Raw genomic sequence first — 15836 nt, 5'->3', positions numbered from 1 at the left:
CTTCATGAGTTAATTTTAAAAGCTAACAATCCCATCCATTCGTAATTCAGTGACCGCTGGGAGTACAGTAATTTTTCCTGATGAAATTAAAAGACAATAAAGAAGTAAAATTTGATGTCATGGCTGTTAAGTTCTGTAATTTTATACATCCATTGATCAGAAAAATAATTAATGATCTACATATTTCCAGCATTGTAAGAGTCCATGTAATTTAATTGTTTGTCTAAGGTCAAAAGCAAATTAGCATAATAATATCTGAACTGCACTGCCCTGAAATCCCCTGATAGGCATCTTTCTGACTTCTGCTATAGCAGCAACTGTTCCCACTGGTTCTTGACCCTGTTAAAGTTGTTCCTAGACTAGGGAGATAAGCTCCATGAGTAGTTTATGAGTGCTTCTTTGGATAAGCAGTCCTTAGATGATGCCTTTGTGCTGGGGAGGATGGGTGGTTTTATGAGAAATATTAATGCTACAGAGAGAGTCTGTATCAGTCCTGATGCTTGTTACAGTTCCAGTTTCATAAACTTCCTCAAGTTTCACTGCTTTTCTTCAGAGTCAGTTTTGATAACATTTAAATGATACATTTCAAGGTACAAGATCTTTTATTTGAGTCTGGTTTTGTTTGCTGTTTTTTTTTCCCCCCATTATATCACCTGGTGTCATAATGACCAGGTATATTGTGTTTCACTATTCAGCCTTTCATGTCCTGAGGATATTTATTAATTAATGTTTTCTCCATGTTTTTAAGACCTATTAGTAGTAAATGCTGTTGCTAAAAGTGCTTAAATCTTGAGTTTATAGAAAAAAAAAAACCAAGAAAAATCCCACCAAACTTTTTGCAAGGTGGCAGGTGGCTTATAGTTAGCAAGGTAAAAAATGCACTTAATGCCATGTTGTGTCTTTGCTTTTGAGAGGCTTTGATCCACGAAGGTCTTCAGGCACCTGCCTTTCCTATCAAGATCTGGACTTGATCATTCCTGTGTTATAAAATGCAGGGAATAATTAAGAGAAATGCTTTTTGAAAAACAACATGCTGATGTAAACTGGCTAATGTGGTAGATCAGAAAATGAAGACAAGGATGAAGTAACCAGAAATGGAGTCCCTTTGGAAGTCTTCTTAGGAGTCCTTTGATTTTTTAATTTTTTATTTAATGGGTGTCTTCTATGGCAAGCCTGAGGACATTGGAGCAGGGTGCCTCTGAGCGAGATGGAGCCACACCTGAGTTTGGATCTCATGAGGTCTTCTCATGTATAGTTTCATCCATGCATAGGTACATGGGAGCTGGTAAAGTCTTCCTTTCTGTCTGGACTCGTATCTCAGCTCAGCCTGATGTAATGGGTGTTCACTAGGATTCTAAGGTCTTTAGAAATAGGTGGAATATTTCTGCTTCAAGTGCAGTGTATTTCTTAAAATATTCCAGTTTCTGCCCAAGTTGCAGTATCCCATTGCAAGGCTGGAGAATCAGGGTCAGGCTTCCCATTTCTCTGTGCTTGGGGAAGTCCTTTGCAAAACAGCTGTAGTCCATGCTTTGCATGTTCCAAGTGGTGAGACAGTGTATCAGGATAATGGTGATGACATTTAGTTCTCTTGGAGAAATATCACTTAATTATTCATTGTGAACTGGCTGTTTAACTCCACGTGCTAGGACTTACACATTTGGAGCTGGTTCATAAGCAGAGCAAAATACAGGAGGGAATCATATTTAAATACTGTATGACTGCCTGCTAATTATTTGCTTACTGATCCATGGGAAAAAACATAACAGGCATTAAACTAAAAATTGAAGGCAGCATTAGTGAATAGCTCTACCACATGGAAAGGCATAAAAACATTGTGAAAAAGATGCTTTTTAGGAGTAAGGCACATTTTTAAAAATTTTAATTTAGAACAAGATTTGTGGGAGCTTTGTGATATTCGGAATGCATAGACTAATTACATTTTATGTATAATTGGGTAAACTCTTGTTTTCATCTGCATAATACAAGCAAACCAACAAAATACAAATTCAGAGCTGTATAAATGCAGTGCTAGCAATCCCTAGCTAAGTGCAGTAAGGGAATGCAGGAGATGGTAGTTTATCAGATGGATAAATAGAGGCAAATGGGAAATTACAGTAATGAAAAATGGGAATATATTTGCCCACTTAGATGATCTTTTATGTACAGGAAATAATATTTTTGGGGAGCTTCCTAATCAGGCCACAAAACAACTTGCAACTCAATTCCACTCATATGTGTTTGGTGAATAAAGTCCTCCATAATTACCAATGTATAACAGATTGTTAAAGTCCTCCATGAGGAAGACTGAGATACTAGTAAGGAAAAAGAAACATGTATATACTGATATATACTGTATAATTAGTTCATGTTATGTTCAGAACAGTTTTCTATGCAGGAAAGGGGCAGTGTATTTGACAAGAGGTCTGACAGAAGGGGAGCTCTGGAATGAGTTCTCCAGAAGAGCAGACAGCCTGACAGGAAGGCTGTGTACACACAACTTCTGCCAAATTCTTCTCTTACACATCAACTCCTACTTGTAGCAATGAAAGGGAACAATTTAATTACTTTAAAATTGTAAATGGCTCTTCTGTACCAGATCTGGTATGTGTGAAACAGCTAATGACTGATCGGGCTGACGGGAGGCTGAGATCAATGGTGTGTTGGTTGCCTGGCAATGGTAGGCATGACACACATCATCTGTGCCACCAATATCACATAAACATTTAACAAAATTGTCCCTATCCACTGTAAGTGAGACTCTACTCACACCCTGAAACGTGGAGCTGCATGATAGCATGGAGTCTTGCTAACTTTCAGCAGTAAAAGAAAAGGGGTCAAAATCTGGTCAGAAGTAAATCACTGATCATAATCATCCCAGCAATTATAGTAAAGTGCTGCTTCTGCTGCTAGAGGGTGATTATGGATTTGTATACACCTCAGCTTCTCCTTTTTAACCTTGTGACAAAAACAGGCTTTTATCTTCGTTCTCCTCTTGCTTTGTCACATGCTTCTTTCCTTACACATTAGAGGGGAAGAAAAGGAGGAATTATTGAGCTGTGCAAAATGGAATGAAATCCTGTCTTTCAATGTCAAGGACTGGAGGTGAGGAGGGGAAAGAGCAAAACTTAATCCCTTCTCTGGTATTCTGAGTACTCAGAAGTCACCTATGAAATTAAATACTTTGGCTGGTGGGAAGCAGAGTCAGTATTATACTATCTTTAGGAACTGATGATGCACAAGGGTAAGAAATGTTCTACAAAAATCCTTCGTATTTCAAACTTTTTACCCTGCATCCAGTTTTGAGTGAATTTACAACCTTATTCTGCATTAGCACATTAAAACAAATTTTGATAACTCAATCTAGAAAATATAAATGGTAGAAGTGATTACCTTTTGAATTTTTTCTCTGTATCTATGAAGGATGTCATCAAAGGAATATCCAGTTGCTTGAAAAATAATGTAAAAAATTGAAAATAGAGTGCAGTGTTCATTTTTCTGCAGTCATTTGTTTGCTTTCTCATCATGTTTCTTTATTTATGTTTCTTGGCATTAAATAGACTGCCAAGGTAGCATTAGCATCACCCAAGCTGGCAAAGACAAATTCAGTGCTTAAATGAATTATGATATATGAGAGAGATTGTTCTGTGAATAGGAAAAAAAATACTAAAAGAGCGTAAAAAAAACTGACAAGGAGCAGGAGAAAAAGTGTCTATAGAGTTCTGCAAATTCCATTACATGTACATCTAGTATGTGCTGTCAGAGATATGAAAAGCTCTCAGTACTACTCAAAAAATTTGAAGTTAGAATTACTGCTTTTACAAATCCATGTAGCTCCTGTTCATGGCTAGCCATTAGCTCTCAGACACTAAAATTGTGGCAAGTTACTGGGCTCCTCCCAGAATTACAAGATCATGATCTCATCAGAACGTATCACCTAGACTATGAGCCATATTGGGGACACACCAAACAATTGAAGGAGACACCAGTGGGGTTTGGGATGGACCAGAATACCTTTTTCTGACAGGAAGGATTAGGAAAGTTTCTGCATGTATTATTCATCTGTGATATGAAGAAAATGCAGTCCCCTTTTCATGTGGAAATGTGCATTTTGATTTCCCTCCAAAGAAACAGGATGGAGTCAAAATGACATGACGGACTGGACTGGAAGCTCAGTGGTTGCTTAACTGCTGCATCAGCCACCAGCAAGAGCAGGAAACCATCTCCTTCACAGGGCAGATCTTCCCATTTTGAATTCCTCTTGCCATTTCAAGATCCTTTCTGTGCTGGCATGGGACCCTGTAACATCCCTAACAAAATGAACTGGATGAGAGGACAGAGCTCTCTCAGGAGCTTTGCAGATGTGTCATGGTTTAACACTGGCCCGGCAATTAAACCAAATGAGAGATGCTCTCTATTCATCCCCCTCCCCTCCCTGATAAAGAAAGGAGAGAGAATAAGGGAGAGAGACTTATGGGCTGGAAACTAAACTACACAGCTTTAAGGAAACAGTAATGATAAATAGGAAAAAATACTAAATATATACAAATATACAGGAAAATGGATACCACGGTCCTCCCCCTCTTCCCCCCAGTAACTCTCACGTCACCACTGAGGCTGCAGGGCAGCCCTGGGAAAGTCCAGGCTGGACTCCTGGGGTCAGCAGCAGTCGGGAGCTGGAAGCAGGAACACACAGATTCAGGCTGGCAGGGATCAGGACCACAGGCAGAGGAACAGATGGAATCCTCCCAGGTTGCTGAAGAAAACAGGGACAGGTGAAGAAAGAAGGAGAAGGGGTTTGACCCTTGTGATCCCTCAAATTTATACTGAGTGTGACGTGTATGGGATGGAATACTCTGTTTGGTCAATTTTGGCCATTTATCTTGCCTGTTCCTCCCTAAGGGAGGGTTTCAGGTGTGTCCTCTTTACTCCTTTTCTCCTTCCGGAGGGCAAAATGTTCCTCAGAGCTGAGCAGTGTCCTTGGCTCTGCACACCAGTCTCTAGCAGTAACTATAAACATCAAGTGTTATCAGTCCCAGAAGCAGACACTGTCTGAGAAACTTGCTGTTAATTTCAGCAAGTGCAGCTACTTACAAGAGACTTAGCTGAAAGCAGAAGTACAAGACAGAAAATCACCTTTGTCCTGGCCCAAGCCAGGACAAGATGATACCACACTGATAATGTGATGGAGCAGGACTCGGGAAGGCTGGCAAAAAGGGACGCCCTACAGTTCAGAGATGACAAATGCCATGTCCAGCATCTGGGGCAGCATAACTGCCTGGTGAGCCAGCAGCACTGTCTGACTGTGACAGCTTTGCAGAAAAAGAGCTGGGGTGGTCTTGTTGTTTTATATTTCTATCTCAAAGAGCAATCAGGCTGTGGAGAATGTTTTTGGGAAAAGAGTCATGAGCAGAATTCCAGGTGAACCTTGCCTATTCCTACTGAGGTTGGTATACACTAATCACAAAGGCTGCAGTAGCATTGCCCAGGTTATCTCTAACCTAGCTCATCAGTCTCTAGCACCTCTGTATTTTAGGTAAGCAGTTGAAATGTCTACATTTATCGAATGAGTCACCTTTGTGAGGTTCAAAAATAATTCTCACTGTGAGTGCTTACCAGAAAGGAATTTTCAGTATAAACTTTTATTGTGCCTGAGTTGTTTGGGTTTTTTTGTGTGTGCATTATATGGCTATTTCTTCCAGAGACTGAAGGAACTGAAACAGAGGGAGTTTGCTCGGAACATAGCATCTAAGTCACGAAAAGATGAAAGGAAACAGGAAAAAGCCCTCCAACGTTTGCACAAGCTGGCTGAGCTAAGGAAAGAGACAACGTGGTAAGTGTGTAGCTGCTGAAACATGAAAAATACTTTAAAATAATCCCTCTACTATTAGTCTGTGCTATGGGATGCAGGGCTGTTGGAAGCTCTTGGCTGGAGCCCAGCTCATGCCTTTTTATGGAATTTTTGAAGCAGTATGTGTACAGTAAATTTGGTTCACACTCTGGGCAGAAATGAATGTTTAACATGGCTTTTTCAGTGAAGCTAAAATGACAGGTATTTTTAGATTAAAAAAAAAAAAAGGAAAAAAAAAAAAAAGATGTGTTTCATATATATTTCATACAACCAGGCACGTTGGCTGAAAGCTGAGTGAACTAGGTTGAGTTTGCAGGCAGACACTGCTTCATTGATGAGGTGAGGAACATTGTCTGTCTTTCTAGGATGTTAACAGGTATCTCTGATTTAGTTTTCAGACAGTTAGCCTGGGAAAGCATCCAGAAATCTCGTTTTATTTTTTAATATAAAAAAATCCAGTTGCTGAAATTTAAGTGCTTCTTTTCCCTAGCTCAACGGAGTGTTTACCTCCTCTGTAAAAGTGACTCCTTGCTAGTCCCATGTTTTAGCATAGCACCTAGGTATACTGTTGAAATTAATATTGAGCTTGCTAGTTGTGACTGTGTTCTCCCTTAAGTATGACACAGTTATGACACTGACAAACACTGAAAATACACATTCCAACTTTCCACAGCGGAATCTCAGGGGAACAAAGTAAAAATAGAGGTGCTCAGGTAGAAATGTTTTCTTTTTATCCAGCCTTTGCCTTGCCAAAAGAACTAACAGGGAAGTCCATCCAAGTGGTAGCTCTTGTTCAGTAATTGTCTCTTTCTTCTGTCTGGATGGTGAGCATCATGCTGAAACAAAATCTGTCAGGTGGATGGGACATGAATGTTGTGAATTCTGCTTGGCATGAGCAACATGGCAACCAATTTTAACTTTTAAAATCTTTCTATGATAATTCATTTAGAGATTCCTTTTCCCCATCCATGTTTTAACTGTCAAAATTTAGTACTTAATGTTTTTAGATATTATTCCCCCTAAACATATTTTAAAATCTGAATTTTAGCATATTTCAAGAGAACGAGGAACTTTTTGTTTCAATTTTTTTCATGCTAGTGAAACACAGATTTTGTGGGTTTTTTACTTGTTTGTTTCTGTTTTGTTGTGTTTTGGTATTTTTTGTTTGTTTGAATATCCTTCTTCTAGTTCCTGATGAAAATTTTCTTTCTGAGCTTTATTTTTCTATTTAAGAATTGCTGTGTACTACTACTTTTCATCCTGAGAGGTGGAATATAGACAGGTACTTAGGATTTTTCAAACTGGTATTTTCAGCTCTTGTAGAAGTCACCATTTTATTCTTTTCAAGAAAGGATTTGTTTGAAGGTTTTAATATGTATTTTAACTTCATGAAGACAGGAATTCTCACAAGGAACTGTTTTCTCAAAAACCTCTACCTTAATATCTGGACCAAATAAGTTTGTCATTCTTCATCTCAGCCCTTTCTGATGTCCTAAATGACACTTGCAAGTTTTCCCAATTTAGTATTACTCTGCACTGTAACTCAGAATAATTAGGTTGAACAAGAAAAAAAAAAAAAAAAAAAATCATAGGTCCATTACTCCTTAGTGCTGAGTAGTTCCTGTGGATCCTGGAAAACTGGCAGCTTGGACACCTTTTGTTTTTCTCTTTGCTTCCTATTAAGTCAAATAGAACAGATGGGAAGAGGATGTTAAATGAAGAACAGGAGTAGACTGTAATAATTTTTTCTCAAGAGGAATGAATCACTTAATGGACTACTCTGAAATACTCACCCTGATATTATTTTTCCATGAAAGAAATTGCTGATATTACAACAGTTTGGCCTGTGAACACAAACAGGAGGGAGCTGTTGAGTGGGTTGGTTGCCCATGGGCAGAGCAGCAGTCACTACAATGACTAAGAGGGAAGTGGTCTGTAAGGCACTTTCTGTTTTGATATATTTTGTAGAATAAAGGATTTTAAAATGTCTGCTGTTTACAATAACAGCATTGTAACCAAAATGGCCTACCAGGAGGAGAAGCAAGACTTCAAGGGAGATAGACAGTCTTGCATTAGGCCAGCCAGTATGTCTAGGAAAGGTAAACTACCTTTTTAGAATATAAGCCCTGAGCTGATAACTTCACATGAAGGCACTGTGGGCACTGTATTTAATTGTTTTGTTTTGTTTTTTGTTTTGTTAATAGTAATCAGTTTTTAATATGCTCAATCTACATATCCACAGATTCTTCTTCTTTCCTTAAAAAAATCTCTTAGATACCAATGTAGCACAATGCTTCTGTCTGCAGGTCTTTGATATGTACTGAGTTTTACTTTTCTTCCTAGTGCTCCTGGAAGTGGCCCTATGTTCAAATCCACTACAGTGATAGTGCGAGATCATTGCAGTGATAACCCACAAGGTGCTGCCCTGGATTCTGCCAACAAACAAGATTTCAGCTGTGCATTAATGCACGATGCACAGAATTGTAAAGATGTCACTTCTGTTCTTTCTTCCACTCCTGGAGAGGCATGTAGTAATAAACCCAACACTAACATATTTGGAGATCAAGTTCAAGGAGCTCAAGGCCATAGAGTTGGGTTCTCTTTTGCTTTTCCTAAGAAAGCAGCAGTCAAACTGGAGTCTTCAGCTGCTGTTTTCTATGAATATGATGAGTCATCTATAGAGCACGGATGTAGCAGAAGAAGTAGGTTTGTTCCAGGAGCTTGTAACCTTCAGTCTCCATCAGCAGCAGCAGTAGTCCTGTGCCCTGAGGAGAAACATAACTCTTTTCACCCACTGGTGGAAAAATGCAGTGACTCATCAGAAGCTTCTGAAGCTCAGGAGTCAAAAGAGCTGGTCAGTGAAGAAAGCATGGTGCTAGAGAGTCCCATACTAACTCCTGCCATGTCCCTTTCAAAGCAACCAGTGTCCTCGAATGTGGATAGCTGTGATATGGATGTCAGTGCAGCAGACTCCTTGGACCAAATGCTGCCCACAGTTGCACACAGTGCTCATGTCCTGCCCTTGGACTGCAGTGGTTGTGAGGGGGAGGCAAACAAGGCTCTTGCACAGGTGGTTGTGGAGGATTGTTTGTCTCTGCAGGATGTTGCTGAGGAAAATGATAAAGACAGGAACAGTGGTTCATCCACAACTGAAACTGAAACAAAACATCTGGGGCCAGATGCTTTACTTCCATCACCATCTGAAGAAGGTAGTAGTGGAGCCCCACAAAGCAAACCAGACATGCACAAGAGACCTTGTGAACCCTTTGTTCCTGTTCTTAGCAAACATGGATCAAATGTTCTTCAGTGGCCATCAGAAATGTTAATTTACACAAGTACAGAACCGTCAATTTCTTATAGCTGTAATCCTTTGTATTTTGATTTCAAGTCATCAAAGACAAGTGACAGCCAAGAAAAACCCAAGCATCAGCCAGACATACCTCATTTGCACCATAAAACTGAGTCCAACTGTAGCTTAGTCTCAGATTTTACAAATACATCTACTTTAGAGTGTGCAGATTATGAAACAGAAATGAATAAAAATATGTGCAACTATACAATACCCCTTATAAGTGACATTTCCCTCATGAGAAATTGTGATCTTGCAAAAACTCAAAATAAAGTGTCCTTGGATGAGTCATTCAGGATTAGAAAAATAGAAAAGTATCACATTTCTAAAAATCACTTACGACAAAACACTGTGATAGATGAAAAATATAACAAAGTCTGGATCAAAGGAAGCCATGAAAAACGGCTTCACAAAAGCAGAAAATGGAAAAGGAGAAGGAAATTAAGTCACTGTCATCATCATCATCATCACTGTGGGGACACAACAGCAGTAGAGAGGGACATATCCCCAGTGAGTGAGAAAGAAATCAGTTACAGAGATGAGAATAAATATCAGAACTTCCAAAATAATCCAGAGAAGGGAAGACATGACACAGAGAATATCTGGCTAGCTACAGGTGAGATACAGCCATCATATCAAAAGCTTGGCACTGAAAATGGTCATAAGAGAGCCATGTCTATGTCAGATCATGTACACGGGTACAGAGGCTGGTGTGATTCTTGGAGTGCAAAAAATAGTGGCCAACACCATGGTTGCAAACAACTGCACAGAAAGAGCAAAGCCAGCTCTCGGAGACAGGCAAAGCAGCTTGCTCTGAGCTCCAGGAGGCACACCTTAAGGTACTCTAAAACATGTTATAGCTGGAAAGTCAGGAGGTCAAGCTGTAGCCCAGAGCATAAATGTGTAGGACACTGCAGTGAGAAGAGTCCCAATCAAAACCAGTCCATAAAGAGAGGTTACAGTGTTCTGACAGAGGAACCCGAAAAATACCACCCCAAGCGGAGACAGCGTTCCTATTACTCTTCGTCAGGTGAAAGCTCATACGGACAGACATTATCAGCAGAGGAAAATCCAAGGCAAGCACGTACTTTAGGTACACATCAGAAGGCAAAAGGCAAACACAGGAGAAGGAAAACTAAAGTCCATCATCTGTTCCTTGGCAGAAATGCAGGAGGTGAAACCTCCAGACCTTCCAAAGAAAATTCTGCAAATTCTGTTTTAAACATATCAGGGGACTTCCTGACTCCAGACAGTCTGGAGGAAACCAATGTGGATCTCAAAGGTGATCATGAAAAAGACATAAATGAAACAATACAGTTGGAGGAAAGCAACTCATGTGTAGAAACTGATAGTTCACAGGTGCTGGAAAGTGACAAACTGACAGGGTGTATTGCCATGGAGAGCACTCCAAGTACGCTTTTTGAGGTCATCACAGATTCTGCTGCTTCTGTCCCTGAGCACATTGCTCCGGCAGCTGCCAGTGTGCAGGATGTTCCGCAAGATGAAAAGAAAAAAGAAAATGTCAGCAGTCATGAAAATCAAGCTCATTACAAAGTTCCGCTCCCCAACCGACATTTGGAACAAGTTCTTCCTAAATCCTATCTTTGCCATTACGAATTGGCTGAGTCTCTACCACATGAGAAAATAGATGAGGTGACCAGTGAATGGGTACCCTGTAATCCTGCCATATTTAGCAGCCCCCCACCCTTGCCATTCAAAGAAGCACATGTAAACAGCCATACCTTTTTAACCACTGAGCAGTTAATAGCCCCCTTCACCCTGCCAGGTCAGACACTGATATTCCCTCCAGATAACCACGAAAAATTCAGAGACCTCCCATCTGAGGCGTATCAGCAGATCATGCCACAAAACATGCTGGCCAGCAAAGTGAAGTTCACCCTCCCTTCCCCAGGGGCCATCCAGCCCCCAAATTCCCCTCTGCAGCCCTTACCCTTGCAGCCGCCGCTGTCTTCTACCTCCATTACCACCATCCATCACACTGTCCTACAGCAGCACGCTGCTGCCAGTACCTTGAAGGTTCTCCAGCCCCACCAGCAGTTCCTCTCCCAGGTCCCAGCTCTTTCCAGAGCACCTTTACCTCATCTACCAGTAGGACCGAGGCTGTGTCCAGGGGGCCACGCAGCGTTCATCACCCCACCACATCTGCCACTGCTGCCACCCTCAGTCCTGCAACCCACCCAGCTGGCATTTGCCCCGCTGCCACATTCTGTCTTCCCATCCCTGCTGTCCCCCCACCCAGCTGTCATCCCCCTACAGCCCCTCTTTTAAGACAGGTTCCTTGAGGGTTGGGGAAAGAGCCTTGAGCTAAGAGGTCCTGCTGTTTCCACAGTCCCCTGCACTTTGTGGGACGGTTCTGTGAGACAAACTGGTTGAAATTCCTCGTTCCTTGGGAAGCATTTACTGTAAGTATAATGATGCAAACATTCATGTAAAGTTCAGACATGTACCATAACTGAAGCACTGATTATTCTGATACTAATATGAACTCTCTGTATATCTAAGTGAAAACAATGTCTTAGAATATGTATAATGTATATAAAATATATTTCTAATTCTATAACTTATGTTGTAAAGTATTCACTTTTTTTTTTTTTAATCTTTGTGTATTTGCACCTATTTAATGTTTAGACAAAGCTGATGCACTATGTTTTGTACTATGTTCTCTGAAACTGTAAATCTAGTGACAAACTATCTCTTGCAATAAATTTTTGTTAACTACTTAAGTATATTAAAAAATCTTTCATTATAAGCCTCATGGATGTTTTTCTTCCATGTTCTTCTGCGGCAGAATTTCATCCCCTGCCCCTGCTATGTTGGAATAATCAGGTTGCCTGTACCCCAGTGATTTATCAGGGAGGCTGAGAGGCTAATACCTTGGTGGCAGCTGTCTTACTGAGCAAGAGAGAAAGGGTAATAGATCTGTTTGTTACTGGCTTGATGTCACCACAACAAATTTTGCCTACTAGTAGTGTGTGCACAAACTGCTGACTCTTGGATCTAATCCCTTTTCTACTAAACCACAAAAGATGATGCAACAAAAATAACAGCAATTATAGAAGGGATGGGTGAAGGAAAAGATCAAAGTCACTTTGATTTCAAGGGAATATTGCTTAGAGCAGAAAGGTAGAGCATAGGGAAGGCCTTGGTGCCCTCAAGCATCCTTTCTCTGATTGCACTCATCCCTGGGTGGGGGGCAGTGTTGAAGTGAGGTCCTCACTGCCCGTGCACTGTGTGAAGGTAGCAAGAGCTTGTGAGCAATGACAGGGAGTTCAGAAAGAGCTTCACAGGGGGAACTTGCCAGATTGATTCAGATTTTCGCCCCACTTCACCTCCTTCTTTTCTGGAGCATTTTGGTAGGGAAATAGAGTAACATAGAATAGAAATTAATAGTAATACGAATATACTGCCATTATTTCTAACTGGGTTTCAGAGAACTCTCCCTACCTCTGCAGCCTTTTTATTGCTGTTGAACCTCACCCAGATTTAGCCAGAGAAATCTTCCCTTTTGCTGTAGTATGAAATACATCAGGCCCACACCTGGTTCAGAATAAAATCAGAAGTGGTTCTGAGATAGAGCCATCTCTTTGAGTTAAAATGAAGTGTTATCATGTGAGTGAAGCTAAGGATGACTGTTAGTGCTAGAAGTATCTATTGCATATTAATAGCTACAGATATTAACCATTTGAAAAGTAGTACTCTATCTTAATACATATATATTCAGGTATTATTTTCTGCATCTATAGCGTTAGAACTTCACTGTATCAATAGTGCAAGTTTCAATAGATGACTACATAAAAGCCATAGTAAACGACATCTTGCCACTATGATTACAGTGGCAGCTACTCAAGGGATGTGAGCTTTCCCTGTTGTGCAGTTACAAAGAGCTAAACTATGTGAATAAGCAAAAAATTGATAAAAAGGAGCTGATGAGCTGTCTGGTTCTTGAGAGCAGCTTGGATCCCCTGCCTATGGCTGTGGCATGGAGCAGGATGTTGCTGAGCATCTATTCCTGTAATGCCATGAAGAAGATTCATTTTCTGTAGTTGTAATTTCAGGTGAATGCCCAATTCTGTTTATCTGTTTCCTGAAAAATATGGCATATAAGTGACTTTTTACTCTTTTACTACAACACACAGTCTGTATGTCCCTTCTACCTCCTCTGATGTTATTGCATGTTATCACATCCATACATTGACAGGAGATTAAAAGTCACCAATTTCAGATTTTCAGGTGCAATGTTCGTTGAAAAATCCAATCTAATAACATAGAAGCCCACATTTTTTCACAAAAAATGGCCAGCAGCTTTGAATTTTACTTTTTTTCTTACAATTTAAATTATTTTTGTCTATTTTAAGATGGTAAACAGTTTAAGGCATCGCACAATTGTTTCTTACCTACTGTAATTGCTTTTTTGGTAGTGTATAAACGACTTACAATGCAAGACCAATAACCATCAAATGTAATAATTTTCTAATATGGTATTGCCCTTAGTTCTAGAACTGCTTGTATGTGTGATTTCATATGTAAAAGGAAAACCAATATAAAAATAAATCACGTTAACACTTATAATTGAACACACTAAATTAAATGACCTAATGAAATATTCTTTTGAGCTTCTGTTTTATTATTAAGCATAAAGCTTTTAGTAAGTTATGTAAGAATAGTTCTTATTAGTGTTTTAACTGGTATTTTAGATTAAATATTTTTTTTATTTTGAATTTATAAGTAAAAATTAATGCAGTTGCCAAATAATTGAATTTTTTTGCATGCTAAATAAATTCCACCAAATTTGTTAAACTTTATTTAATTACTTAATTTACTTTTGAATTTTGAAGTTTACACAGGTCTAGTGTGTTTATTTTCCTGGCCAGTTTGCCAATTTTTAGAATTACTGGGCTGTCTTCACAGTGTAAACAGTAAAAGTTGTACACCTGAATTGCCAGAACTAAACTGTCAGACTTACAGGAGGTTATAGATGATGTAAAGTGGTATCCAAGAACAGTTTTGCAGAGAAATGCTTGAAAAGTGAATCTGTTCCACTGAGATGAGAAGAATATCTCTTTATCTGGTCTTTGGAAAGTTGCAATTTGTCCAGACTATGACCTTCCTGGGACACAGCCTTCCTCAGGTAATGTCAGCTGTAAAGTGATGGTCTGGAAGAGCTTTGGGGCATTAAAGAACACGATCGCCTCGCACTGCCGTTTGTGTTGTCTGTAAGTACACTAATTTTATTTTTTTTAATTTTACCAGTACCTGCAAAGAATCAAACTCTTGATTTGGTTTCCTTCACAAAGTAGAAGATATTCAAGCTTTTAATTGCTGAGGAGAAATCACCAGATTTCAGATTCTACAGGAGTGAGCGCTGGGTACTTTATTGTTGGTACTTTATTATTGGTAAAAGAAACACCTTCTAGAGAGCATTATTGAGTGAAATTTTTTGTTATCATTTGGTGTAATCAAACAAATCATTAGAAAGCAAAATCTTTACTTGCAGTGTTAACTTTTTATTAGTAAGCTTTTACTCTTTCAAAACCTCCTTTGGATAAGGTATTCACACTGATTTTAGAAGACCATTGGGACATCCATTTGTCTTTAATATATCTCTATACGTGATAATATTCTTATTTAATTGCTTATTTAATTTAATTGCGTGTTTTGCAATATTCAACATAGCTGCATTCTTTTCTGTCTAATTGATTTTCTATACTGATGCATTTTTCTCAAAATACAGGTTTTGTGTTACGAGAATATTAATATGCTTCATTTAAAACAGTTTTAAGTATATTTGGGCAGACTTTTAATTGGTGTAAATCAATGAACAGCTCTTTATATTCCGTTACACGAAATTTCATTGATTTGTAGCAGCTGGATATGACTGATGTTGCAATGTTAAAGATTTTGTTAATTTTCCCAGATTATGGCAATATGTTCTGACCACGTGAATGTATTTTGGAGACAGTTATTTGTTTGTTACTGAGGTGGTATTTTTAATCTACTGGGTATTTTACTGTGGTGCTCATAGTCTACATGTATTAAACTGCAAACATTTGTTTTCTTATTTTCATTACTGTTCATCACCCAAAGACTTGTATATATGAATGAACATGTTTATGCAATATGCCTACCTACCGGTTGTAAAATTTTACAAAGCTATATTAACTTTCTTTATTGAAAGTAAAGACATTTTTACTGTGAAAGGAACATTTGAAATTTTTAAATTAACATGGCCCACAGTCTAAATGTGTATGTTATTTTATAGATTACTTAGGTTTAATGTTTGCAGTAGGCATGGGTTTGTAAATTATTTTATGTCCTTTTCCTTTTTCCTGTAATTTTTTCTTTTTTCTGTTTGTCTGTGAGTATATCAGACTTGACTGGAATTCATGTATTTTATGAGTAAGAGTCAGGCTTTTTTATTACACCTAACTGCAAAAATTAGTGTACCAACTGTAAGAATTATAAGGCTTCTTATTTTTGCTTCAGGTTTCTGTGTTATTTTCTGGGATTTATGAAAGATGGGTGGAACTTCTATCCTGATTCTGAATTTTGACTTGTCAGTGAAATTCAGAAACTATTGAAGTCTGAGGAAGGTTTTTGCTGTTAATATTACTGAGGATT

The 15836-nt window shown here is 38.9% G+C and overlaps 1 protein-coding gene across 1 annotated transcript in view; it reads left to right on the top strand.

The window, feature by feature from the left end:
- Positions 1-11967, top strand: part of ZNF804A (zinc finger protein 804A) — a 148385-nt gene extending 136418 nt beyond the window's left edge. Inside the window, exons 3-4 of the mRNA XM_071746796.1 lie at positions 5700-5830; positions 8192-11967. Of these exons, the coding sequence (XP_071602897.1) occupies positions 5700-5830; positions 8192-11486 (3426 nt within the window). The 3' untranslated portion in view covers positions 11487-11967. The remainder of the gene's footprint in view (positions 1-5699; positions 5831-8191) is intronic.
- The last annotated feature ends 3869 nt before the right edge of the window (positions 11968-15836 follow it).

Source organism: Heliangelus exortis, chromosome 6, assembly GCF_036169615.1.
Source record: "Heliangelus exortis chromosome 6, bHelExo1.hap1, whole genome shotgun sequence".
Classification (NCBI taxonomy): Eukaryota; Metazoa; Chordata; class Aves; order Apodiformes; family Trochilidae; genus Heliangelus; species Heliangelus exortis.
This window is presented reverse-complemented; position numbering and strand designations above follow the sequence as displayed.